This window comes from Psammomys obesus, unplaced genomic scaffold (assembly GCF_907164565.1).
Source record: "Psammomys obesus unplaced genomic scaffold, mPsaObe1.curated_primary_1811, whole genome shotgun sequence".
Taxonomy (NCBI): Eukaryota; Metazoa; Chordata; class Mammalia; order Rodentia; family Muridae; genus Psammomys; species Psammomys obesus.
In genome coordinates this window covers 12,738,353-12,764,309 of record NW_026596057.1, presented here as the reverse complement: position 1 = coordinate 12,764,309, position 25,957 = coordinate 12,738,353, and the positions used below count along the sequence as shown (strand labels likewise).

Genomic DNA, 25,957 nt, shown 5'->3' with positions numbered 1-25,957 from the left:
GATATAAAAAGACCACAGGTGTCCATCACCCCAGCATCAGAAAGGTGTAGACAGGAGGAGCCCTGGGTCTTGCCGGCCAGCAACCATAGCTGAATCAGCAAGCTCCAGGTTCAGTGAGAGAACATGTCTCAAAAGATAAGGTATGGCCTGGTGAGATGGCTCAGTGGGTGAAGGTGTTTGCTGCCAAGTCTGATGATGAGTAGTAACAACAAAGTTTAAATTTTGTAAAGAAAGCACTCTGGCAGCAATGTGAAGGATAAATTGTGTGAGGAGGAACTGGAGGCTAGAGGTGAGTGAATTAATAATCTCCTGCATGACACAGGACTGGCAGTACAACTAGACAGTATCATTTTAAAAGGAAGGGGCAACAGTTCAAAATGAAGAAAAATAATGCCATTGCACAAAACATGAGGTTGATGCCTGGGTTGACACAGAGAGAAATGATCTCCAAAAGCTGTTTTCTGACCGCCACTGTGTCATAACAAGTGCATGCAGATGCATGTGAATAAACATACACATACTTTAAAAATATAACAAAAAATAAGGATTTAGGTGGGGCTGGGGAGATAGCTTAATGGCTAAAACATTTGCCATGCACACAAGAGGACGGGAGTTCAGGTCCCTAGAGCTCACATAAATGCTGGGTGGACATGATACCCCTCCTATAGTTCTAGCCTCAGAAGATGGAGACAGAATTCCCTGGATCTGTCTACCAGAACTATCTCTACCAGCCAGCTCTGGGTTTGACGGAGAGATCCCATTTCAAAGAATAAAGTAGAAGAGTGATCTAGAAAGATTCCCAATATCAATCTTGGGCTTCCAGATGCATGATCACACACATGTGCCTACACAATGGCATACACCACACTTGTGAAAAGGACAGAAAAAAAAGGTAAAATGGAGAGCCGCTGAGAAAGAAACCTGATGTTCTCTGACCTTTGCATGCAAATGGACCTATCTACGTATGTGTCACACCTTACATTTTAATATACAAGAACACAGTACACACAAAACAAAAAAGGGGATGGGAGCTTTAATATTGCAACCACAAAGCATTCAACTCCATGCATGGGACTTTCTGAGTGCTGTGCTTAGATACTGCACTGATTTCCTCTTCATGAAGCTGGCGTTAAGTACAGTTCAAGAACTGAGTAACACTGATAGTTGAAAGCAGTTAATGGCAGTCAGGCTGACAAGCGAAATTTGAAGGATGTAAAAAAATGCAGAAGATCTATGACTTAGTTATAAGATATAAATAATTATTAAAATATAAAATTTGATAATAGGTAAAACCTGAAAAATTTACACATAACATTTCCATAATCCTCTATTTCTCTGTTTATTTTAACGTGTGTGAGACTGCATGACTACATATGTACGATGTATGCGCGGAGCCTGTAAGGCCAGAAGGCAGCAGTGGCTCCCATGAAACAAGTTACAGGCAGTTGTGAGCCACCACGTTGGTGCTAAGAACTGAACTTGAGCAATAAGTATTCTTAACTGCTAAGCCATCTCTATACTCTTGCTTTATTTTGTTTTAAAGTAATGTTATACTTCCTATTCCCACATCCTGGAATAAAAACAAACAAACATGGTATTATTTTACCTACAGAAGGCAAAATTAAGATAGTTTGCAAAAATGCAATGAGTCAAAGTATCAGTAATGACTACTTAAGAACTTTGTAAACAATAAACAACTTATAACAATGTACTTCAGTGTATCTTCTTTGCCTTTCCCTCGTATATACTTTATTTAATCTAGTATATTAAAACTACTATTACTTCAACTATAACCACACTAAAAAGTATTAATAAGACTTTATATATTTTGCCCTATCATACAGGCCTGTATTTTTAATTTGCAACATCTTTATTAGTATATAATTCATATGCTATAAAACTACTCTTTTAAAAGTGTACAAGTCAATTTGTAGGATTTTAAAATCAAAACGCTGAGCTGGGTGTAACAGTAGCTCATGTCTGTAATCCTAGCACTTGAGAGGTCTCAAAAAATAAAAAAAGAAAGAACATTTTACAGTTATCAACACAGTCTACTTCTAGGATTCTTGTGTTTCAATGATTCTGGACATTTCATATACACAGCCTAAAACATGGACTTCTGTTTCTGGCTTCTCTAAAAAATATTAATTAATTTACTGGCTCACCAAGGTGGTAGCATATACCTTTATTTGATTTCTTCTTATGGGTAATAATGTGCTATTTAATGGATTGGCCAAACTTTTTACACCTGTTCCTCAGCTGATATTTAGGTTGTGGCTACTTAGTAGCTACTATAAATAATGGTGATATAAATATTTATGTGCATTTGTAAAGTCATGTTTTCCACTTGGTTACATCTGTAGAAGTAGAATTGTGAGGTCTACTGGAAACTCAACATTTACCTTTTGCGAAACTGTCAAACTATTTTTTTTTTTTTTTAATGGCTGCATTACTTGAGAGTTTCAGTTTCTCCATATCTTCAGTGATACCTATTGTCTCCCTCTTTTGATTATGGCTGTCCTACAAATAGCATCATTTAATGTGAGCTTCCCTAAGAGCTGATATAGAACATAAGCACCACTGTTTATACCTTCTCTGGAGAACCCTCATTTAGGAAGTTTTCTTTCTTTCTCTCTCTCTCTCTTTTTTTTTTTGTAAAGTTAGCTATCCAACAGTCTGATGAATACTACAATGGCATTTTAATATCTTAGAATGAAATTCCTTTAAAATGAAATTAGTAGCTACTTAATATAAAATATACAAAACATTAAAACAATCCAGGAGAATGGCAGTGGCACTGGTTATAGAATTAAAGAGCTCAGTGCTGGAAGACACCTCAGGGATAATCTTTAGGAGCAGTGCTAGTACCTTGCAAAGTTGTAGAGAAAGCAACAAAAACACCCTTTGCACAGTTAACCCTTGCAAAACCATGACATGGGCAACATTTTCTTTCCACATTACTACCTTCTGAACTCCGATACAAGACGGAAGCAGCTGGTGTCAGTGGTGCACAGCAAGCATGCTTAGTGCCTCGCTCTCCCACTGGCGGCAAAAAGAAATATTTTTTTTCTTGGGACGAGAGGAACAGTTATCTAAAAAATGTGGTATATATAGGTGACAGGATTCTCTTCTTGAATAGGCCTTTTCTCCTGGGTGGGATAAACTGGATTCTTTAGTACTTAGTCTGCTGCAAGTCTATTTCTAAGGATTACCATAGATTGAGGAGCGTTTCTTTTACACCAGTCTTTGATTCTTTCAAGTTAGTCTCTTAACAAGAATTTCTGCTAAGGCTTTTTTCCCTTCTCCAGGTATCTACCAATCTCTATTTTTAGATTCTCTTCTTCAGAGTTGTACCTAACCATATTCTTTTTTCTTGCACTACAAGATGCTACGTTTTGAACTTTCTAGGCTACCTATCATTAAATTTTATCTATTCTGATTTCAAGCTGACTTAAAGGTGTAGTTGGTATTTGTAATGTCATAACCACAAATTTCCTTTCTGATTCCTCTGTTTAGTATGTTATTACCTCTGGTAGAAACATTTATTTATGCCTTTATTACATATTCATGCACATAGAAACACAAATATACTCTTTATTAAAAGAGGTATCATTATAGAGTGAGTCTATTACAGACTTTAGCTCTGTATGGATGGCCAGTGACAAGGAAGAGAAAAGATGATATAAAGCCTGTAAGTACCAGGAGAAATGGCTGTAATTGTCATCCTAGAATAAAAGAGCAATGAAGATATAAAAACTGAAATTGTTTTTCAGCTTGGATGCAATAAATTCAGCTTCATTATTTTATTCCTAAGACAGACTCTTTCGCTAGCCATTGTGTCATAGTAAACAATTGCAAATTCAGACTGGCAGTCTAAATCCACCATGGCAAACACATAGACAGTCAATGCACCATAAAGCAGTTTACACATGAGCAGCAACAGGGCAGAGAAAGCATTGCTCATTATTTTCTTATATCATTCTTGAAGGTACAAAAGAAAGCACTGATGTTTATTGGTAAGATTGGCGCAAATGAATTCCTCATATTTTACCAATCACAAAGGCAATCCTCAATTCTAAGTTGCAAAGCAGAAATGTTTGGGAATCTTAAAAAACAAAACAAAAACAAAAGCACAAAACAGAGCTGAGCAGGCTTATCGTTAAGCATCATGTATTTTATGAAAGGTAAGTTCTATGGCTTGTTAGATTTGAAAGACGCTGTTGGACACTGAACGCTCTCTAGTCCTTCTTAAGTGTGCCTGAAACCACCTGTTTAATTTGGAGAAGTACTTATATAGCACATATAGGACACACCACATACAAAAAAGCCAACCAACTGATCCTGACAGCGTGATATTTAAGAAAGGAGATATGGACTTCTTGGTGTTTAAAAACTCATTTTATTTTACTTTATGTGTATGAATGTTTTTGCCTGCATATATGTTTGGTCCAACACGTGCACAGGTCAGAAGATGGCATCAAATTCCCTTGAACTGGAGGTACAGATGGTTGGCTGTGAGCACCAATACTGGTGCTGTGAACTGAGTCTGGGTCCTCTGGAAGAATAGCCAGTGCTCTTAACTGCTAGGCCATCTCTCCAGCCCCAATATCTTGTTACACCTGACATTAATATAATCTTCACTTTAATTTCAAGAGTTTTTAAAAGGTATACACAGGTTTAACCATTTGCCAATGTCTTGTATTTACATATTTGTTTGATTAGTTTCGGGCAAGTATCACAGTACCAAGAGAATAAGGAAATTTATGCAGCAATGTCTGGCTACTGCCTTAGTTCAACTATGCTTTTGGGTATCTTGGCATATTTTTTAGTGTCTGAATTCTTTCAGAGCTAAGCTCAAAGCCAATACAAATAGAGCAGCTGCAACTGCATTGTGCTATAGACAAGGCCAACTCAGATCATTGTGCTATGGAGATGAGAGCACTAAGCTGAACACCTGGCCCGGAAAACAAGCAGCTCTCTCTTAGTCAATGCCAAGGGGATGGTATCATCTAAGCAGAAGTCATACAAAAATCCTAAATATCAATAGTCATTTTATAATAAGAATATAAAGAAGCCTGTCCAAACCCTCCAAAACTACATATGAAACAACTAACTATATACATACACAATTGTTTTCTTTTCTGAATTAAATTTCAGTAGAGATTATTTTACTCAGTTGTTCTTCATTTCCCTATAAAATCACTTAAATGTCATGAGCAATGCATAAAATACACAAAGGACATTTTATACAGAGGAAAGCACAAATAAACCAAGGCAAAACCTCTAGAAAAATGTAAAAGAACACACACACACACACACATTCCCTTTAAGAGGCAAAAGCTATTCAAATGATTATAATTGTTTGAAGAATCTAAGACAAAACTCAGAACTACTAAAAACACTGTAAGCTTGTATATAAGCATGGTATCCAAAGGACTCAAAGATATTATTAGATAAAAATTCTAACTAGTTTCAATTTCCAAATGTAAATATACAGAGAACGTACTCTAGACATAAATCCCACCTGTTAATTTGTAATTCCCTTTATTGAGGAAAAAAAAAAAAACTAATTTGCACAGGCACACTCATTTCAAACAATCTCTTATGAAATGTTTACTAAAAAGCAAATGTTTATTATTTCAATTGACTAGAGGCTTCAGTTATACTAAGAGACTATATGTGAGATAAACTCACCCTATTTAAATCCTTATATAAATCATGTATATTTTATCCACTCAACTATTGATTGGATTTTGACATGTGCATATTGTACAAAGCAATAGAGGTGGTTACAAAGATGGTAAGAATAGACATTCACTGTTAAATGAGGAACAGAGACTACAAACAAACTAAAAGAGGCAAACAAGGAATGAATATGATCAAAATACATTATATACATGCATGAAATTGCCAATAAATAAAAAGGTTATTTATATAGCATGAAACAGACCTTTCTGGACAGTAAGTTTTATAAAGATCACCTATCGTCAAGATTTAAAGCATTCTCAAATGATATACCCAGTTACACTTTAAAATAATAAAACAAATATAATTTCATTTTTTCTTAATGGTTCAGGATTGCTGTTACCAGTGTTAACTTCTGTATAATATAATACGCTGAAAGAAAATGACATGTTCCTGGGCTACTAGAACATGTTAGCTATCTGTCTTTTTTTTTCTTTTTTTGAAGGGGGAGCTGATAAAAAATTGGGTTCTGTTCCAACAGTTAATTCTAGAGAATTGTCTAGGTGAGGGCTTCTTAGTGGTTGACTCCCCTAGAAATACACGGCTTGGAGACCATGCCTTTGCACATCAGGAGTCTTGTCTTACCGTCTTTATGATTATCAAATGGGTACATGGTCTGTAAGCAGTGCTTGGGATTAAGTACTCTCCTTTCATTGCCTTGAAACATATACTTACAAATGGTTAGTTTTATTAAGATAACAAATTAGTTGCCAATTTGTTATTTAAATAAGTGAAAATTGCAGTTCTTAATGAATTAAAACTTTAAAAAAGCCTGACCATAAAACTTAACACACAATTTAGGACACTCTTCATTGTTACCACAGTGCAGACAGTATTCTCATTTGTAAACTTTAAGAAAAATGTAAAAAAAAAAAAAAAAAAAAAAAAAAAAAAAATCACCATTTGGTTTCTGCTAGACAAGTATAAACATGCTGAATTAGAACTCAATCTAGTCAACTATATCGCTGAACTCTGTCCACAGGGAGTTTTAAATATGGTTAACTGCTATAAAATATACCTAGTTACACATTGAAAAAATAGCAAAACAAAACAAAAAAATCATTATTTTTAAAAATTTGGGATCACTATTATTACTGTGACCTGCTGTGTAATACTCACTAATGTATGATGCTATCCTTCACAGTACCTGTCAGAGTGAGGGTGTTCACTGCTGTGAGAAAACACCATGACCAAAAGCAACTTGGGGAGGAAAGGGTTCATTTCAGCTTAAAGTTCCACATCACAGTTCATCACAGGGGGAAATAAGGACAGGAACCTGGAAGGACAGGAACCTGGAAGGACAGAACCTGGAAGGACAAGAACCTGGAGGCAGGAGCTGATGGAACCTGGAGGTTATAGAGGGGTGTTGTTTACTGGCTTGCTCAATGTGCTTTCTCGTGCACTGCAGAACTACCAACCCAGGAGAACACAACCCATGATGGGTTGGGCACCAAATCAATCACTAATCAAGGCATTACTCCACAAACTTGCCTAAAGTCCAGTTTTATAAAGACATTTTCTAAAGTAAGATTCCTTCTTCCCAGGTATGTCAAGTTGACAGGAAACCAACCAGCACAATTACTAATACATCTTAAGCTATTCTGACTTCTTCTTTGTTAAAAAAAAAGAAGAGAAGGTGAAAGAAATGTTTTTTTTTTTCCATTCATAAAAATTAAAGCACATGTAGCTGTGTCTATGGAACTAAGAAATTTACTAAGACATTAAACCTGATGCTCTTCAATAGCTGCCACATTCTGATTACAGTATTAATTTAACATTCACTTGCAGTCTACAGAAACCTGTAAAACTGTCAAAGGTTCTCACAGAAACCTAGATATCCAAACTCCACCCACTCTTAATGTAGAAGAGTTTAAGAATATTGTTCTTCAGAGTTAACAGATACAAAACCTCTATTTGTGTTCACTAACTTCATCATACATCCAAAAAAAAAAAAAAAAAATTCTACTTAAAAGGACATCTCAACTTAAAAGTATTGGAATAAGAACCTTGAAACAATTCTCTTCAAATATGCCTTTCATAACACTACAAATTTTAATGTTTACAAAATAGGTACATTTCTTACCCAATACTCAAAGAACAAAGATGGCTTAATGAGTTACTTGAGGCTGGCAAGATGGCTCAGCAGGTTTAAGCCACACAAGACCTGAGTTCAATCCCTGGAATCCAGATAGAAGTAGAAGAGGGGACCTCCACATGTACATCATAGCAAATGCATACACACACACACACACACACACACACACACACACACACACACACACACACACTTTTGCAGTGAGATAGAAATGCTGCACCTGGTGGCCAGCTACCCTGCTCTATTATGAGTTTTCCCATTTCAGTATGCTTTTGGCAAACTTTTGTATTTGGTATTAATATATTTTTAGCTAATACCTGGATTAAAGGACATCTGCAAAGATTTGCACTCTATAGTTCAGAAAAATTCAAATTTAAGGTACCTGCTTATTTTTTAAAAAATAGTTCACAAGCAAAACCAATTTTCCCTAAAATCTAATAGACTTCATACTGGACATGATTTATAGTTAAGCAATAGAAGTTTATAGCTCTGGCCTTTATCCTCAGTATTATAGTGAAATTCCTGAGGAACAAAATGTTTGGATTACTTTAGTCTCAGAAGTAAAAGGGGTTTTTTCGTTTGTTTGTTTTTGATTTTTTTTTTTTTTTAGGGGAAAACAACACTTACCGGGACTTTGAAAGGGGAGGTATTCGCAGTGTCCATGGAGTTGGGTTTCTCTGATGTGCTGGTCCCTGATATACTCCGTCTGCGGGGGGACCTTTCTGCTGGCACCTCTGGAAAAGTAGAGGAAGCAGAAACATCATGAAGAATCCAAATTTCAGACTTTTCCTAAACTATAAAATTGTTTTATCACACACATAACTGTTCTCTTTAAAGGTCCACTACATTTTTTATCTTAACATGCTTTAGGTATCTTTGTGATGTTTGACCTATGGAGAAAAAGAAACTGGTCAGGGTTAAGAGTCTATTCTAAGAGACAACTTGTGTCTTCATCTGTGCATATATAAGAAGCAATTCTTCTGAGCTATTATATGTTTAAGGTTTTCAGGCTCATTTAATAGTTAAATCATGTACTGTACGGCTCTATTTCTCTATTAGCCATTTAGAAGTTAAGTGAATCAGAAATTCTAATATTCTTGTGAACCATGATTTGACACTGCCTGCACAAAGGTCAAAGTTCGGTTCTATACAAATGATTCACCAGACTATAATAAAAGCTATGAGAAGACTGAAAGGTGATGCAGGATAAAAGAATATACATGCCTATGCAGATACAAAAATAGACCAGCTTCTCCTTGTTCCGGCTATGTGACCTTACCCACATCTTACTCTGAAATCATAAATCTGTTCAAATGATCCAACAAGGTTAGGATTCTGCAAATGATGTGATCTCAAATTTAATAGCTATAAACCACACTCACGCTACATTTTGAAGATTTTTTCATACATTTACACATATATACATGCACATACAGATATTTATACATATTATACCTTTATCACAACTGCTTCCCATCTCCACTTCAACTGACAGACAGATAGGAATCCAGCTTCTCAGATAACATTAGATAATCTCAACATGAACAAGAAGAAAAAAAAAAAAAAAACACATCCTAAAAAAAGTATTCTGTGTTATCTTCCAGATCTTAAAAAATAAAGAGTAAACCATGACTCCGGAGACTGACATTTTGATTCCTGCTGTTCTGCCTTTAAAAGATAGATGCAGTTTAAACTTCCATTTCTGGCCTCCTGGCCCCTGGGATCCGTGCTACTTCCACTTAAGAGAAAGCATTTTTTCTCATGCTCCCTCCCTGCCTTGCTCTTCCCCCTCCCTCTCTACAGCTTGCAGAGAGCGAGCGAGAAAGAAACACACAGGACTGCAGCTATTCATTCAATCAATCGTCCGACTGCACATCCTCATTAGTTACTTTTAGGCTATTAACAGGCATCCATTGCCTCCCCTCACTTACAGAAAATCTCTCTGTATTACACTAATCTGTAACAGAAAAAAAAGCACTGAAATTTAAATTTGGCTAGTGTTAAAAGGACACCATTTTACACAGACCCAGTAATGCACGCAAATCAATGCTGCCGAAGAAGAGCCAACTGGAAGTGCTTACCCTATTACTGTTTGCATGCTGGATACAGGTCTTCTTTTCATCTCCTTGTGACATCTTGACCATTAAGACATTAGCCAAATTACAATATTCCTAATGACTGAGAAGTTGATACCGCAGCTTATATGCCTGCAGTAGAAGACAGTTCCGTGATATTGCTGTATTTTAAATTTATGACTAGTAACTGTGTCGGCTTCTCTCTAACCATCAGTGGATAAATGAGTCTTAATGCACGAAGTCATTTTCAGAATTAGGCACACGTGACTTCTAACATACATCTCTGAAAGATGGCAGTATAATTAACTCAGATTCATGGCGATGGCACAAAGGAATTTAAGCAAATCAGCTTCTTGGCGTACACCACACAATAAGACCTTCAGACTTCAAGACATGACTTTAAGGGTGATATATTCAATCCTAGTCAAGTGATTCTAAAGTTGGGGGACATGACAGGCAGACATGCTAAGGCAGGAGAACATCTCATATTTTATAATTATCTGTAAAGGTTCTGTAACTTCATATTAAGATGCAGATATTTTAATCTCTGAATAAATGACAGAGAATCCAAACTGGGAGAAAAATAAGTTTAATTAGCTACGATAAAATGATAGAATGAAACTGTTTCCTTAATATGCAATGTTCTGGTTAATGAAAAAAATTGAAACTCATTTCCTCACTTTCTCCCAAACATCTAATTTTAGTTTTGGGCTTATGAACTCATTAGGCAAATATATTTCAATGCTTTCACTGTTTGAAATTGTATTGGCTAAAGTGAGCAACTACATTTCAAAACCCAGTAACTATGTTTACTTACTATACTTTTTATCTCCATATGATAAAAATAAACAACTCTAGTAGTTCAGAGGTTATTATATCCAAAGAGAATAAATTAAATTATTCTTGAAGAGATAAAGTAACTCAACCCGTGAAAAGAGTAAGTACTTTATATTAAAGTACAAATATTTATCTACAAATAATTTATCTCTAGATACAGAATAATCCCTTGAATGACCATGAGTTTTATTTTCACAAGGTCTGTTCCCTTAAAGACCAACGCTAACTTAAAAAGAAGATAGTGATCTCAACAGGAGACTAACTGGAAGCTTGCTGGATTTGTCAGTCACTGGTAGGCCCTGCTGTGTGTACAGAGTGTGTGCCTGTGTAACGCAGATGATAGAGGTCAGGCTTGTGAAGTCCACAGGAAAGCAAAGACTCAGAGCTGTTTGTGTGATATTCTGTACTAAGAATTTGAGGTTTCTGGTCAGCTGGGATTGAAAAGTTGGCTGTGATTATCAAAAAAGAACAACCCCACTAAAGTGAAATCTTTGCTATACTGTGACAATTGATGCTAGTTAGATGGGGCTGAAAAATCAGCTGTACTTAATATGAGATGAGCACGACTGAGGTGTAATCTGCTGGGAAGTTTTTCCCCTCCCCAGGGTCAGCACACAGAGCTGTGCTTCAGAGGAAGCCAAGGCTGCATCTCAAGCTGACAGCTGAACTTAGTACTGTGTAAAAGTCCTCAGCATGGTTTTTGTGACCATTAGACCTACAGGATGGAAAGTCTCATGGAAAGCATCTGAGAGGTGACACTGAAAAAGGACAGCAGAGAACATTGGTGAAGGTCAAGTTTCAGTTGCAGTTGAGACCAGAGCATATTGGAGATGCCAGGACCGTGGTGATCTCTAAGAAAAACTGCAGGTGTGCAGTGGAGCTGGTCTGTGCCTACCGGACAAGCTATGTGTGATGTGGACGGCAATGCTGGAGAAAAAGGAGCTGCCCAACTACTTGGGAGCCCAAATGTTACACAATGAAATATTTACATTGTTGGATAGTTTTGTCTTGATTGTATTTGTCTGGTTCTTCCTTCTTGGAATAAGAAGTATGTAACTTTTTTATTGTACAGGAGCCCACAGTGGAGAGACTTTGGACTTTTAAAGAGTCACTGGATTTTCAGAAAGCCTAAGCCTTTATCTTAAGTTTCTAATACAAAAGGTATCTCTGGTTCTTAGTGGTAACAGCCAGGCATTTTGACTGACAAAAAATAAAAATACTTTAAGACCAAGCCATCATTTATTATGCTTTATTTCAGAGAAATGTTTTAAATGACTTCCATCTGTAATCCAGACAGTAATACTTTAGATCTGGAATTATCCTCCCCATTTTACAGACACTGAAACAAGATGTTCTAGTACTCTACCCATGTCTGCCCAGCAGGCAAGAGGCAAAATGAGGATTAGAACCCACGCAGTCTGCATTTAGAGCCTGTGCTTTTAACCACCAGGCATGCTACCTTGCTCTCTGTGTTTTACATAATCGGCTATAATGGCGGGAAACCGTAACTACAGAGATGCTCGCTTTCTCACTGTTCCTAAAAACAACTCAAGAATCTCTAACAGTATGTTCACAATTCTTTGTATTTTTAAGGAAGAGTAAGGCATACATACTAAGTGTTTACTCCAAACATGGCCTATCAAGGAAGACTTAACCCTGGAATCCTGATGCTGGTAAGACGCTCCAAGACAAAAACACACAGAACTGAGGCACTGAGACAAGGGGGAAGGCATGTAACTTAATAACACAGTGTAACAGTGAAAAGAAAAAAAAAGAATACCTGAAACTATTTATGTTAAAACATAGGTGGTGGGAGTAGGAAACATTATAGAAAATAATATGCCCTTCAACACTTTTATAGTAATCTTCAATATATGAGACAACTACCTCCACAAATTCTAGGAGACAGACTAAATTAATTAAGGTCTTAGGCTTTGCAAAGAATAACCTCTAAATAACTAACAGTACTGTTCGGCCTAAAATGATCATTTCGAGCATTTCAATCTATTTATAAGATTTTTCTAGCCTCACAGTTTTGGTAGGTTACATTTGTTGTCAACTCTGGAAGATATTATCTCTTCAGATTTCTACAGATAGCCCTTAAGACTTTTTCTGTATTACCCCCACTTTGTTGTTGCTATTTTTCTTTTTCTTTTTTCCAGAGACAAGGTCAAGCCCCACCCCCCCCAATCTCATGATTCTTTATCAGCCTCTGAGTGCCGGGAATACAGGTGTGTGCCCTTGCATATGTCCTGTCTTGGGTTTTTCTGACGCTAAGTTAATAATATGTTTTGCTTTCTAATAAGCATCACTTATTAAAGCATAAAGTAATGTGTATCACTTTATTTACAGATATGCTCTATAATTTTTAACACTGTGTCTATAACTGACTCAGTAATGTAACTGGAGGTACATGCTTAGGTTTACTGAAACAATAATTTCAGTATTCAGGGATTATTTTAAAAAGATTTAGACTGATTATGCCAAGGCATTTTAAAAACAGTTTAGTTCCTCCCTCATATATAACTTTTATTAATAAAATGAATGTACTGAAAAAAGAAAAACCCAGATTTTAGGGAGGCTGAGGCAGAAAAGATAACCTCAGCCCAGGAGTCTGAGGTCACCCTAAGCAATATCAAGAGAACCTGATCCCACAAACAAGGCAAAAAATGGGCATGGAGGAAATGATGGAGAAGGAAAGAATAGACAAGAGAGAGAATATGAATACAAATGTATAGACCGGTAATATAAATATGAAACAAGCATTTACTGAGAATAAAATGTGCATATGGCATGGCATAAAACCAAATACTGAGCATCAGTAACTAGTCACGGTAACAGAAATGGGGAAAACCATACTGCTGGTTTATTGTCCTTTAGCACTAAGTCTATCTCTGAAATGCCTATCAGCTTCATTTTAGCCAACCATTAACATCTTAATCTAGAGGCTTTTTATTTTAGGCAAATTATGACAGGGATCTCCTAGTTATTAATTTTCCATCTAGTTAATGTAATCTTGTGCACAATTATAAGATTGATTCCCCCCAAATGTTGCATTTTTGATGAATTACTTTACACAATCAAGCATTTAGGAAAAAAAAAAATCAAACACATTCTTGACACATTCCTTTTCTTTGCCAAAAATTTGCCTTAGTTTGACGATCTGTGAAAGCTGGTCACACTCCTTCTCTGGGGCCTGTCCTTAGCAGTATTTTACCCTCTTATCAAATTGCAGGTGACCTGCAGTTCAGCCACTACTATAAAGCACACTCTGAGGCTCACTCTGCTAGATTACATGTTCTCTAGTCTTCCCTGCTGAACTAAACACATTATCAGCTACACTAGTGTCCTGAAGCAGAGGTCTCACACTCCCAGTTTCAATAATGTCAAACAAATGTCGACATGTCAAACAAAATGAGTAATCATCTCAATATTTGCTTTTATTAGAATACAACAAAGATGATAAGTACCTTTTTGTTTGTTTTTTCAAGACAGTGTTTCTCTGTGTAGCCTTGGCTATCCTAGACTGGCTTTGTAGACCAGGTTCACCTCAAACTCATAGATATGCCTGCCTCTGCCTCCCTAAATGCTGGGATTACAGGCGTGTGCCACTGTGCCTGTAACAGTCTATCTCTGAAATGAGAACTATTTATATTGAGGTTTCTGGTCAGCTGGGATTGAAAAGCTGGCTGTGATTATCAAAAAAGAACAACCACACTAAAGTAACTTTTAACTAAAAATAGTTAAGTACCCTAAATGTGGATAACCCTTAACCTCTTTAATACACGCATATACTTATAATAATGATTTTATTCAGTTAAATTATATAGGACTGCCATCTTATTATAGGTATAAAAGGTCAATTTTCAGCTTCTCATATGGAATTAACTTCATATTTAATACAATTTTTATTGTTCTCATTCCAAAATTGAATTGATCCTACCATCTGGACAAGTTTTACCATCAGTCTTTACATTCATTAACTTGAATGATTAGCTATAATTGAGACTTTGATAAATAAGCTCCATGGAAGGTAGGTATAAAAGCTTTGAGGGTTTTGCCATCTATACACCATTCATATAAAATACAGGTGTGCGGTGGTGCACACCTGTAATCCCAGCACTCTGGAAGGCAGGTGCAAGTGGACATCTGTGAGTTCAAGGCCATCCTGGTCTAAAGTGAGTCCAGGAGAGCCAAGGCTACACAGTGAAACCCTGTCTCAGAAAAAAAAGATCACAAAATAGCAAATTTTACTAGGTATACATAAATATAAATTAATAGTGTTTAATTGCAGATATCTTCTTATTCAAGTTTCATTTTATTTACTTTTTTAGTTTTATAATTGCTCATCCTCTCAACTTTTTTGAAAAAATATCTTCTGTTCCCCCTGCCCACTTTCTCAAATTCCTAAACAAAGGAAGAAAAATAAATCCAAGGGAACCAACAACCCATGAGGTATAATATGATTCAATCGCCATACTTAGGTTTTAGCATAGTTCATAGGTGTTCTGGGTTGTTTATACACTGTGTACATTGTCAAATATATTTTGTAAGGTTTTTTTATGATAGTCTCCCAGTTTTGATTTTAATTACGTGTATGTGTTTGTGTACTGAGCATGTGTACCTGAGTGTGGGTGCTCAGTGATGTCAGACTCCCTGGAGCTGAAATTACAAGAGACTGTTGAGTCACCAGATAAATGCTGGTACTGTAAACTGGACTCAGATGCTATACAAGAGCTGAATATAACTCTAAGGCCTTTAACAATAGTGCACAATTATTTTTGCTCTTAGAGCCATTTTTTCAGCCCATAGTCTCCACGTTTCAGTCTTTAATTTTCTGTAATATTTCCTTCTTCAGTTTTAAGTGTTGTATTTTCTATTTTGATCAAAACTTGCCATTTGATTGTTTTCTTTAGATTTTTTTTTTAGCTCCCTCCCTCATTCCCTCTCAATCCCTCCCTTCCTCCCTCTTCTCCTCCCATGCCCCTCTCCAAGTCCACTGATAGGGGAGGTCCTCCTCCCTTCTTATCTGACCCTAGCCTATTTGGTCACATCAGGACTGGCTGCATTGTCTTCCTCTGTGGTCTGGTTTTCTTTAGATTTTTAAGACAATAATTCTTGGCTTTATTAATTCTATCATATTTATATTTTCTAGTTCATTATTATCTGTCTCATCTTTATTAGATCTTTTAAAATACTTTCTTTGGGGTTCTTTATCCTTTTTCTAAACTGGTGAATTAAACACTTATCTCATTAATTTTTTTTTACTCCTTTCCTCCAGTTTAACAAGCTATATTTCAACTAGCTACAACATTACAGTATAGGCTGAATTTACAACTCCAGCAAAATCCCACAGGGTTCGTTTTGTTTGGGTTGATGGTCTGCTTATTGTTTTTATTATTATTTGAGACAGTCTCAATATGTAGTCCAGCCTGGCTTCAAATCTGTCATCTTCCTGCCTCGACCTCCAGAGTGCTGAGATTATAGGACTATAAAACATCAGAAAAGTAAGAGACAGGAAAATCTATCTGACAAGAGCAATTTCAATAATTTTAGACAATATTGGTTCAGTCAAAACATTTTATAAAACTTATCTTCAGTGCGGTCCTGAGACAGTGCTGTACTTCAGTGCTGTACTAAGAGAAGACCCCCATCTTGTTGGAAGCAGAAGAGTACTAGATACTACATAAATACACACAGACACACAATTAACTGCAATGTATGACTGGGTGTGATAAACGCCTCAAACTTAGAACTTGTCATCTCCTAATTTTTCTCATTTTCTGTTGTTGAATGTCTGTCTACATTGTTGGTTTCTGGTTTCTTACACCAAAATATTAACCCTGTGCTTTAATTACATCCTCAATCATAAATCCACAAATGTTCTCTTACTCTCCTCTATTGAAAAGCCAATGACTTCTACCCAAAATTTTATATGAGCTCCACATTTTAAAAGTGTTTCCTTTCTTTTTAAGAAAAATATTTTTATTTAACATGTGTGACTGTTTTGCCTGTGTGTATGTATGTGCATCTCACGTATGCAGAGGCTGGAGGAGTGCATTAGAACACCTTTGAACTAGAGTTACAGATGGCTGTAAGCTGCCATGTGGGTGCTGGGAACCAAACCTGAGTCCTCTAAAAGAACAGCAAGTACCTTTAACCACTAAGTCATCTCTCCAGCCTCATGTGTTTCCTTTCTATTCCTTTCTATCTTAAATATCTTTAGGCAAGAATCTTTACTTGTGGTTTTTACTGTCTTAACAAAAGATACAATTTGTCCCAACTTTAAGTTGTCAAGTCCAGTGGTCTTCCCTAATGTCTCTGTGGTATTTGCAACCACTGTCACTACTGGCCACACTGCTGCCATTTCTTCCCTTAGCACAGTGGCACCACACCATCCCAGCTTTCCTCCTCCATTTATGGTTATCTACTCTGTATCCCCTTTTCTCTGCATATCAAAACACCAGTGTTCTTCAAGGTTGACTACCATCCCTGCTGTTTTCTGTTTGTCTCTTCCTGTCAGTCTGTCAACAGTAAGTATCACTGCAGATGTTTTGAATGCCAATCATCTTCCTTCTGTAGGCAAATGGCTCTTAAATCTTGATTTCTACCTGTGACACAATTTCCAATGATCAGAAGCTTGTCCATATGTATACTATCCACTTCAAACTCAACACAGAATTCAACATCTTCTCTTAATAATAGCTCCCTTTCTCAACTTGATTTCTGTTAACAGTATCATCATCCTTCCAAATTCAAAATATGTTTTGACTCATTTTATTCTAATTTTCCCATCAGTTTTGCTTACAAAGTCTTTGTAGTGTCTCCCCGCCTTTTATTCTCTTCAAGCTATGCAAACATTTACCTGCACTTAAGTTTTCAAGTTGGTGGGAAGATAGGTGATTGAGTCTTCTTTTTAGAGGCATTTACAGGCAGGGGAGATGGCTGAACAACTAAGAGCACTCACTGTGTAAACCTGATGACCTGAGCTCGACTACTAGAGGAACCATGAAGAAAAAAAAAAAGTTAAAAAACCAGATGGAGTGGTATGCATCTTTAATCTCAGCGCTCCAATGGAATGAATCAACCTGAAACTTCCCCTTCCCCTGCCCTTATAGTGTAGGTGCATGTGTGTATATGCATATACCTCCACAGACACTAATACATAAAAAAACCAAACCAAAACAAAACAAAACCCTACTAGGGTCTTTTGTAGTTCACTCTCGTAAAAGTTTTTAATTTTACTTTATGTGTGAATGTTTTGGTTGCATGTATGTCTGTGCACCATGTGTGTGTACTTGGTGCTTATGGGGAGCATCAGATCCCTTGAGACTGGAGTTATAGATGGTTGTGAACCGCCACATAGGTGCTGGAAATCAAACCCAGGTCTTCTGCGAGAGCAACAAGTGCTCTTAACTGTTGACTCATCACTTCAGCTCTCCATAATCTATTTTTAATGATAAATAATCAAAACAATAATTATAATAGAGAGGGCTGAATATTAGAACAGAAACCATTACTGCATACATCACACTGGCTTAACTGCTTTTACTCTTTCCCTTCTTAGCACTAATTTTAGATCTATGTCCCCTTAAAAGTTTGTTTTGAAGTGGGCATGGTAGTACACACATCCAATTCCAGACCTGGGAAGTAGTGGAAGGAAGATCAAGAGTGTAAGGCCAACACAGGCTACATGAGATCCTATCTAAGCAAACAAACAAATGAACAAACACAAATTTTAAATGCACAATTTTCTTCATTAGGTATTTTTAATTCTTTCCAACAGCTTGTAGGATAAAACTGTTAGTCATTCATTAGCCTGTCACATCAAGTTTTACAAGTTCTAAATACTCTTCATTATCTTTCATTACTTTCTACACAAACCCCATTCCTTTCAAGTCAGTTTTCTACTGGGTCAGAAAATAATTCAATATTCTGCATGACACCATTTTCATACAAGGAAAACCCACTGTCTTAATAAATATCTATTTGATTCTTTTGAGATTCATATTAACTCCTCTCCATTCAGCATTCATAATTAGAAATTAATTCTCCCCTCTTCAAAGGCCCAAAGCAATTTTCACCTGAATAAATAATTTCACAATTAGGTAATGCCTTTTTTTTTGGCCATGGTTGTCTTGGCTTATCATTGAATTGTTCTCATTTAACTTGTTCACAGTTTATTGTTAGTTCCTAGCCATATTCTGTGTTTTTGAGCAGTTTGATCTTACACTTTTTTTTGTGTCCATATGCAGTATCTAACAGTGTCTTGAACACTATTTCTTTAAGTGCTGCTGAGAAAAGAAGCAAGGCATGTACAATGGTAGGAAAAGCCTCTGGCCAAGACTTGGAAAGTTGGTGGGTTTAGTAGGTGCAAGGATTTTGAGATCCTATGAACAGTGGAACATGAGGGGAAAATGGCAAAGTTTTAAGTTGGGATCTTAACTTTGTTTGACAGGTTATATGAGTAAAATAACGAACAGGTATAGTTTTATTAATTTAGCGGTGTGTCAAATTAACAAGCACATCTGAACATTACTGTCTAAATGTGATATCCTGAAGTCTAACTAGCACAAAGAACTTCTCTTGAATCTTTTCTAGACAGGAATTTTATTTGAAACCCTCAGCAAAGAAATCAGAGCTTGACAGGCTCTCTGACATGAAGTCTTGATTTCTTCTTTCATCCTATATTATCATAAAGTAGATACAATTATTTATTTTTCCTTGCCATCATTGGACATAATATGTTTTCATGAATGGCAATTATGTTAGCAAATGACAAAGGTTTCATTTAATCCTCTACTCAGTACGAGCTGTATCCAAAGATTTTGTTCCTAGTTCTTCTAGAAGAGTTTAATAAATTCTTTATTATTTATAGATGAAGATGCTTAACGTCTACAGTCAGGAATGAGCTTTAACACTGAAGATAAGATTTGCTGGTTGCATGTGGTGACTCACACCTATAGTCTATCTGGGAGGCTGAAGGAGGATTCTGTAAATTAGAGGTCAGCCTGAGCTACACAGTAAGTCCCAAGCCAGCCTGCGCTACAAAGTGAGTCCCTATCTCAAAACACCAAACCAACTCCCATCCCAAGATTTCCATACATCCAGGGCTCAGTGCTGCAGAGCTAAGCATGGGATTCATGGTTGTCTACTCATTCGCAATTAAACTGTTTTATGGCACTCAAGCAAAATGTATTTCTTATACATGCTAAACTTTCCTTTCATTAAACAGGCAGGCAACTGAATATTGTCTATGCATTAATCAGTGTAATGATGTATACAGATTTGCGCTTCCATCCTAAGTAAGTTGTAGTATACCTGTCTTTATCACCTCTACTTGTGGGCAAACATGAATTACAAAAAAAATAACTCCCTTAACTCCCTTAAGTAAGGGCAGGTGCAAGGGTGGGTAATGATACCATGTAGTATTGTTTCAAATTTATTTACACATTTTTATTTAACTAAATTCTTTTCAGGTACGGTAAGATAAAGACAAAGAAAAAGGGGAAGAAGAGAGAGGGAAGGAGTGGAAGAGAGGGAAAAGGAGGGGGAGGGAATGACCGAGACTCTAGACTTGCTAACTGGAACTTATAAATGTATTAACAGCAAGAAAACGACCTTTAAAAGCAACCTGCCTTCTTTTCCCATGATGCGGTAGGGTCCACCTTGTTGGTTTACTGAAGTGTATCTGTATTTACTTTCCTGAACTTATGTTTTCCTGCATGTATGTGCAAGTACTGGATCAAAGGAATAGGAAACAAGTAGAAGGAGACCAGACTTGAAAGACACCAAAATTTAAAAGATATACAAAGTTTTTTTATAGTTATACAAATATTCAACATAATGAAACCGTGATAAACAAAGAGTAGGGTTAACATCTAAACATGTCAATCTGATGATAGAACTGGAAAAGACTAGATTAGGATGATCCCTTTATATCTCAGCTACAGAGGGCTAAGGTTGAACAACAAATTGAATTAAATAAAACAAAAGAAACTTATGTTAACTACAAAGCAATGTAAATTAACTATAAAATATATATAAATAGTAGTAGAAGTATATTTGGAACTGGCCGAAGACTACTCATAGATCTTAAAATAATATTCATAAAGAATTAACTAGAAGATCACAAGGATTTCATTCATTTATAATAAAGGTATACTAATATGTACACAAACATAAGTGATTAGAATGAATAAAATGATACATTTAAAAACAATCATTAATAAACAGAGGTACTCACACAGGCATATGGAGCTTTCCTATTACAATAAAAATAGGGTTGCATTTATAACCTAACTTTCCTAGCTATCTATCATACCTACAACTCCAAGATCAATAATTGCCACTTAGAAATTTATTAAAAAGCATCTGTAAGTACAAAGTTAAAGTAAGTTTTGGTCCATTTGTCCAATTTTATAAGCTCAGGAAAAATCCTTTATGATCCCTGCAAATGCACTTTACACAAAAGCTACTTCTTGGTGTTTTGTGCACACAAAGCATCTCCCTCCCTCCCTCTCACATGGCAGGCCTCCCTGTCACTATACTGACAGTAAGGTAAATTAATAGTACATTTTGGCTACCAGAAGTTATCTATAAACATGAACAGCTGGCCAGATGACATGGTGAGCTTTGTATGGAGCTAGCACTCTTTGTTAAAGCAAAGCAAATCATCCCTTATTTCTCATACCCAGTGAAGGCAGCACTATGTCTACAGACAACAACAACAAAAACACCTTAAAACACACACAACTCAAACACATTTTTCTTAGTTCTTTCTTTTTTTACAATTACAAAGCTAGATTTAGAAAATTTGGGGTGTTATTACCCAAAGTACAAAAAGTTTGGACAACAAAGGGTTACAAGAGCAAGAAAGCCCTACCTTACCCAGAAATGACAGAAGACTCTTCTCCTCTTCGGTGCTACTATCCAACCACTCCGCCACATCACCAGGGGAAAGGAGACTCATTCTCCAGCCAGAAAACTTTTCCATACAGAGTACAATTACTGAATGACGAAGAGGCAAGAAAGAGATACAAAGACTAGATTCTTAGGACGATCTAATACTAAAATCGTGGGGCTAAGCTGCAATGATGAAAAAGAAAATGTGATCCTCTCTCCACTCTGAAAGAATTCTCTGTGACATCAATCCAACACAACAGTGGGGGTGGAAAAAATGAGGGAATAGAGAGGGTTAAAAGAGGGTGGTAGGATAGAGGAAAGAGATTTGTTCTCTGTCTCTTTTTTGTTAAGCTTTACCCTGAAAGAGAAAGCCAGAATAAAATTGAATAATGATCTGTTTTTAATGACAAGAGAAAGCATGGAGAAATAAAGAATAAAGACACTCAAAAACTAGAAATAAATAAAAGGCGAGGGGGTCCTACACGAAAACAGCCTTGAGAACCGGACAGCACAACAGCTAATCAGCTAGGTAAAGCACATCAAACAAAAACAAAGATCCGAGAACAAACTCAGCATTTTGTTTTGTTCTGAGCAGAGAGGGTTTTCAAATTTCCTTTCAGTCAGAACTGCAGCTCCCTCCCTATCCCTTTCCTGCCTTAGCTGTTTCAGCAGCATCCCAGCCCCCTCCAGGAGGATTTCCTGTAGCAAAGGCAGGTTGATAAATCCGTGAATAGGAAGCTCTCATCTCTCCTTTTCTTCTCCTCCTCCATTCCTCCCCCCACCTCGCATGGCGACTGCATTGATCGACAATAATGGAATCTGTAACAGACTGCCAACAGCAACATTAAGGATATTACAAGTCCACTTCATAAGAATTCGAGCTGGTGGTCGGAACTTGGGGGCAATTCTGGGCTTCTAGTCAATAGCTGTCTTTCTTTGGAAGAAAGGGTGCATGCGTGGCTGTGTGTGTGTGTGTGTGTGTGTGTGTGTGTGTGTGTGTGTGTGTGTGACAAAATCAACCCACTCTCTGAAAGTCAGCTGAAATCATCACCTCTCAGATTCTCCCTGACACCTAACAGGAGGAGTTACTAGGACTCGCATCATATTTTCATTGTCAGTGCTCCTATTAGGGAACACTACTCGTTTACATAGCGGTTCCCCCATTATACCTCATGCCTTTAGAAAGCAAAGCCTATTCTACTAATTAAAACATTAATGTCTAGCATATGGATGCCATGAATATCTACTGAAAGACATATTACTGAAGGTGAGATTTTAATTTTTTGTGCAAAAGGAAATAACATTAAATAATCTCATATATTCCTAATTGAAAGTTCCTTGATGTTAGTTTTCACATTAACAATCAAAATAAAACCTTCTTAAATTGCATCCTATTTATTAGAGCAAAGAAAAAAAGCAGAGTTACACTATCAGCAAAACCATTCAGCTCTATAAACCTTTTCTGTAGACTGAATGAGGAAGGGACCAAAGTGAAGTCCTCTGTTGAGACTATGTCACTATGTAAAGCATCACACCAGATTTCCTAACAGGTATAACTTAACATGAATTCATTCTTGTTATATAAACTATCCTTAAAAATAAGGCAATAAAACTTACCCAAAGATACTGTTCCCTCATTTACTTGATATTCCTGATTTTCGTCACAGCTGCCCGTACTTACAAGCTTAGAGTCAGTCTACATAAGTGCTAATATATGCCAAGCACTATTTTAAGCCCTGAGATAGAGACAGCTGCAAACAAGACAGTCAAAATCTCTGGCCTTAAGAGGCTCAGAGTGTATGGGAAAGTAGTAAATAACAGACAAGATTAAAAGTAATGTTAAGTTTCACATAATAGCACAAAAAAAGAAAACAAAGAAGGTGAGATGTACAATTTTAAAGCAGGTAGTCAGTCAACACATCAAGAGGTGTCTACAGCATGAAAGAAGTGGGTCTCAGGAAGAAGGAAGGACCAGTTAAGCTTAGAAGCAGGAACAGCTAAAAGGCAGCACAGCTAGACTGGAAAGATGGAAAGAAAAAAAAAAAACAAAAAACCAACAACAAACAAAAGGTGATTAGCCCTGTGAAGTAACTGGATCCTTCATCACGTGGAATTTCAAGGTCTTTGGCACTTTGCCTTAGTTAAAGGGAAGATTTGGAGGTGTTGAGGGCATGCATAAGGCTGTTTTGTAGTGAGATCGATTATGAAATACAATCCACACACCATCACAATTATTCCTCTCAAGTTAATTTGTTCTTTTATTTTGGTACTATGCATTGAACCCAGTGCCTAAGACTAAACACACATATAGCACTAACTCCCTCAGCCTTAAAGAGTTTTTTAGAACAATCAAAAAGTTATGCAACTCTCACTATTACATAATTTCAGAGCATTTCACTGCCTCCAAATGAACCTCAGTAACCTATGTCATCATCAGTCTATTCCTTTGACTCCTAAGCTCCTAGTGTCACTAAGTTTTGTCTCTCTGACTTCATACAGGCAGGCGAAGCACCTACACACATAAAATAAAATCCAACTATCCTAAAAATCATTAAAAACTGAATTCAAGTATAAGTTAAAAGTAATCATGCACATGTCAAAATAATGGCTCAAATTTTGAGGGACTTAAGAATATATCGACATCTGTAAACTGTTGTGAGAGATAGCTAACGAGAGTAACTGGCTTCAAGACAACTGACTAGAAGACAGTAGCTGTACTTCCACCTTGTTACTGCTTCGTCTAAGAAGCTTAAACTGAATGCAAAACTAACTTTTTAAACATTTTGAAGAGCTTTTTTGAAGTTTGTTTTTGTGTGTGTACATTTGCATGCACATGAGTGTGAAGGTTAAAGGACAAATTGTGGGAGTCAGTTCCCTCTACCCACCCACCCCAGCTTTCAAGCCATTTGTATAAAAATCATTTATCAGTGAGGGTTTCTCACATTGTTTTTACTGGGTTGCTAAATTACCTTTATGTTTTTAGACTTGATGAAATTAAAGGAGCTAAGATGAACTTTCACTTACTTGGATTCAGAAAGCAAAGACACAGAGGAACGGGATATTAGCAATAGGAGATGGTGCCTTGCCATATGAGTACCAAACACATACACAGACGATGCTTTGATATCCGTCAGTGATACAACTTTAAATATAAGGCAGCAAAATAGGTAACTAAAAACCTCTGTTCAAATACTGAAGGCTGGCTTGATTTCAAGAAGTTGAAGGCCATCTAAGACTGAAGATAATCAGATTCTTTAAATATTAAAGCCACACTTGTAAGAAGAAAAGTTAAATGACAACTGTAGTTAACTAACAGACGACTCTTGTCCAAAATGTCCTAAAAAGTGGCCAATATGCAAATTTTTTAATTTTCCCTAAAATAAAATTAAAATATATAATCAGTTATTCAAACTGTATACAATTCTTGATATGTGCGATTTAGCACACAATATCAAATGAACAGTAGTGACTTAATATTTCTTGAGTGGATAAATAGGTAAACAGCAGCACCTACAATTTTATGACTAGTAAAAAGTTGAAATAAGGATAATATCTCTTCGAACTATATCTAGGCCCAACAGTATTTTGAATAATTGTGTCACCGAAATTAAATAGGTCAGATGTTCATTTACATGTTTAACTTCATTACTCCTTAGGTTGATTGAACCTTTCTTCATTTATAAACAGGAAAGCCAAGCGTTAATATGATGAAATCATACTGCCTGTGAAGAAGAATCCGTAGATGTTCTAGTCCAGAGATGATAGTCTAGGTACTTTCTATAGTAGACCTTTTTTTCCTATAGTATTTTTAGCTATTTAGGATGACGTATAAATAGTAAAAGTGAATACTCATTATTTGTGAATTAAAGTATTTTACTTACTCAATGATTTGAGAGACTAAAGTTGAGGTCTGATGTAAAAAAAAAAAAGAAAAACAGGCGGCTAGAAAACCTAGTTTCTAGTGTAAAATGACAAATGTCAACTTGAATTTAAAGTCTCATTGTTTTCATGTTTTTTAACGACAGAATTTTACTGATCATTAGTATTACATATAGACACACATATAGCTATTTCATGAATGGATGAACAAATGTATTTTCCATGTCTAGCAAGAATGTTTGACCCTAAAAGCATTTAAGGAGGCTGTTTGTTGCTGTGTTGATAAATTTTTCCATTACCAATTACAAGATGAAACCCATGTCTATTTTTACTATTGTTTTAAGTGGCATCTTTAAAGTACAAGAAAATAACATATTTAGAGAAGTAAATCTAGTATGTAGTTTTGAGGGAAAACATCCAA

At 36.3% G+C, this 25,957-nt stretch overlaps 1 protein-coding gene across 1 annotated transcript in view; it reads right to left on the bottom strand.

Annotated features, from left to right (window-relative positions):
• Rasal2 (RAS protein activator like 2) overlaps positions 1-25,957 on the bottom strand; it is a 146,314-nt gene that overhangs the window by 78,763 nt on the left and 41,594 nt on the right. The window contains exon 3 of the mRNA XM_055624475.1: positions 8,468-8,574. Coding sequence (XP_055480450.1) covers positions 8,468-8,503 — 36 coding nt within the window. The 5' untranslated portion in view covers positions 8,504-8,574. The remainder of the gene's footprint in view (positions 1-8,467; positions 8,575-25,957) is intronic.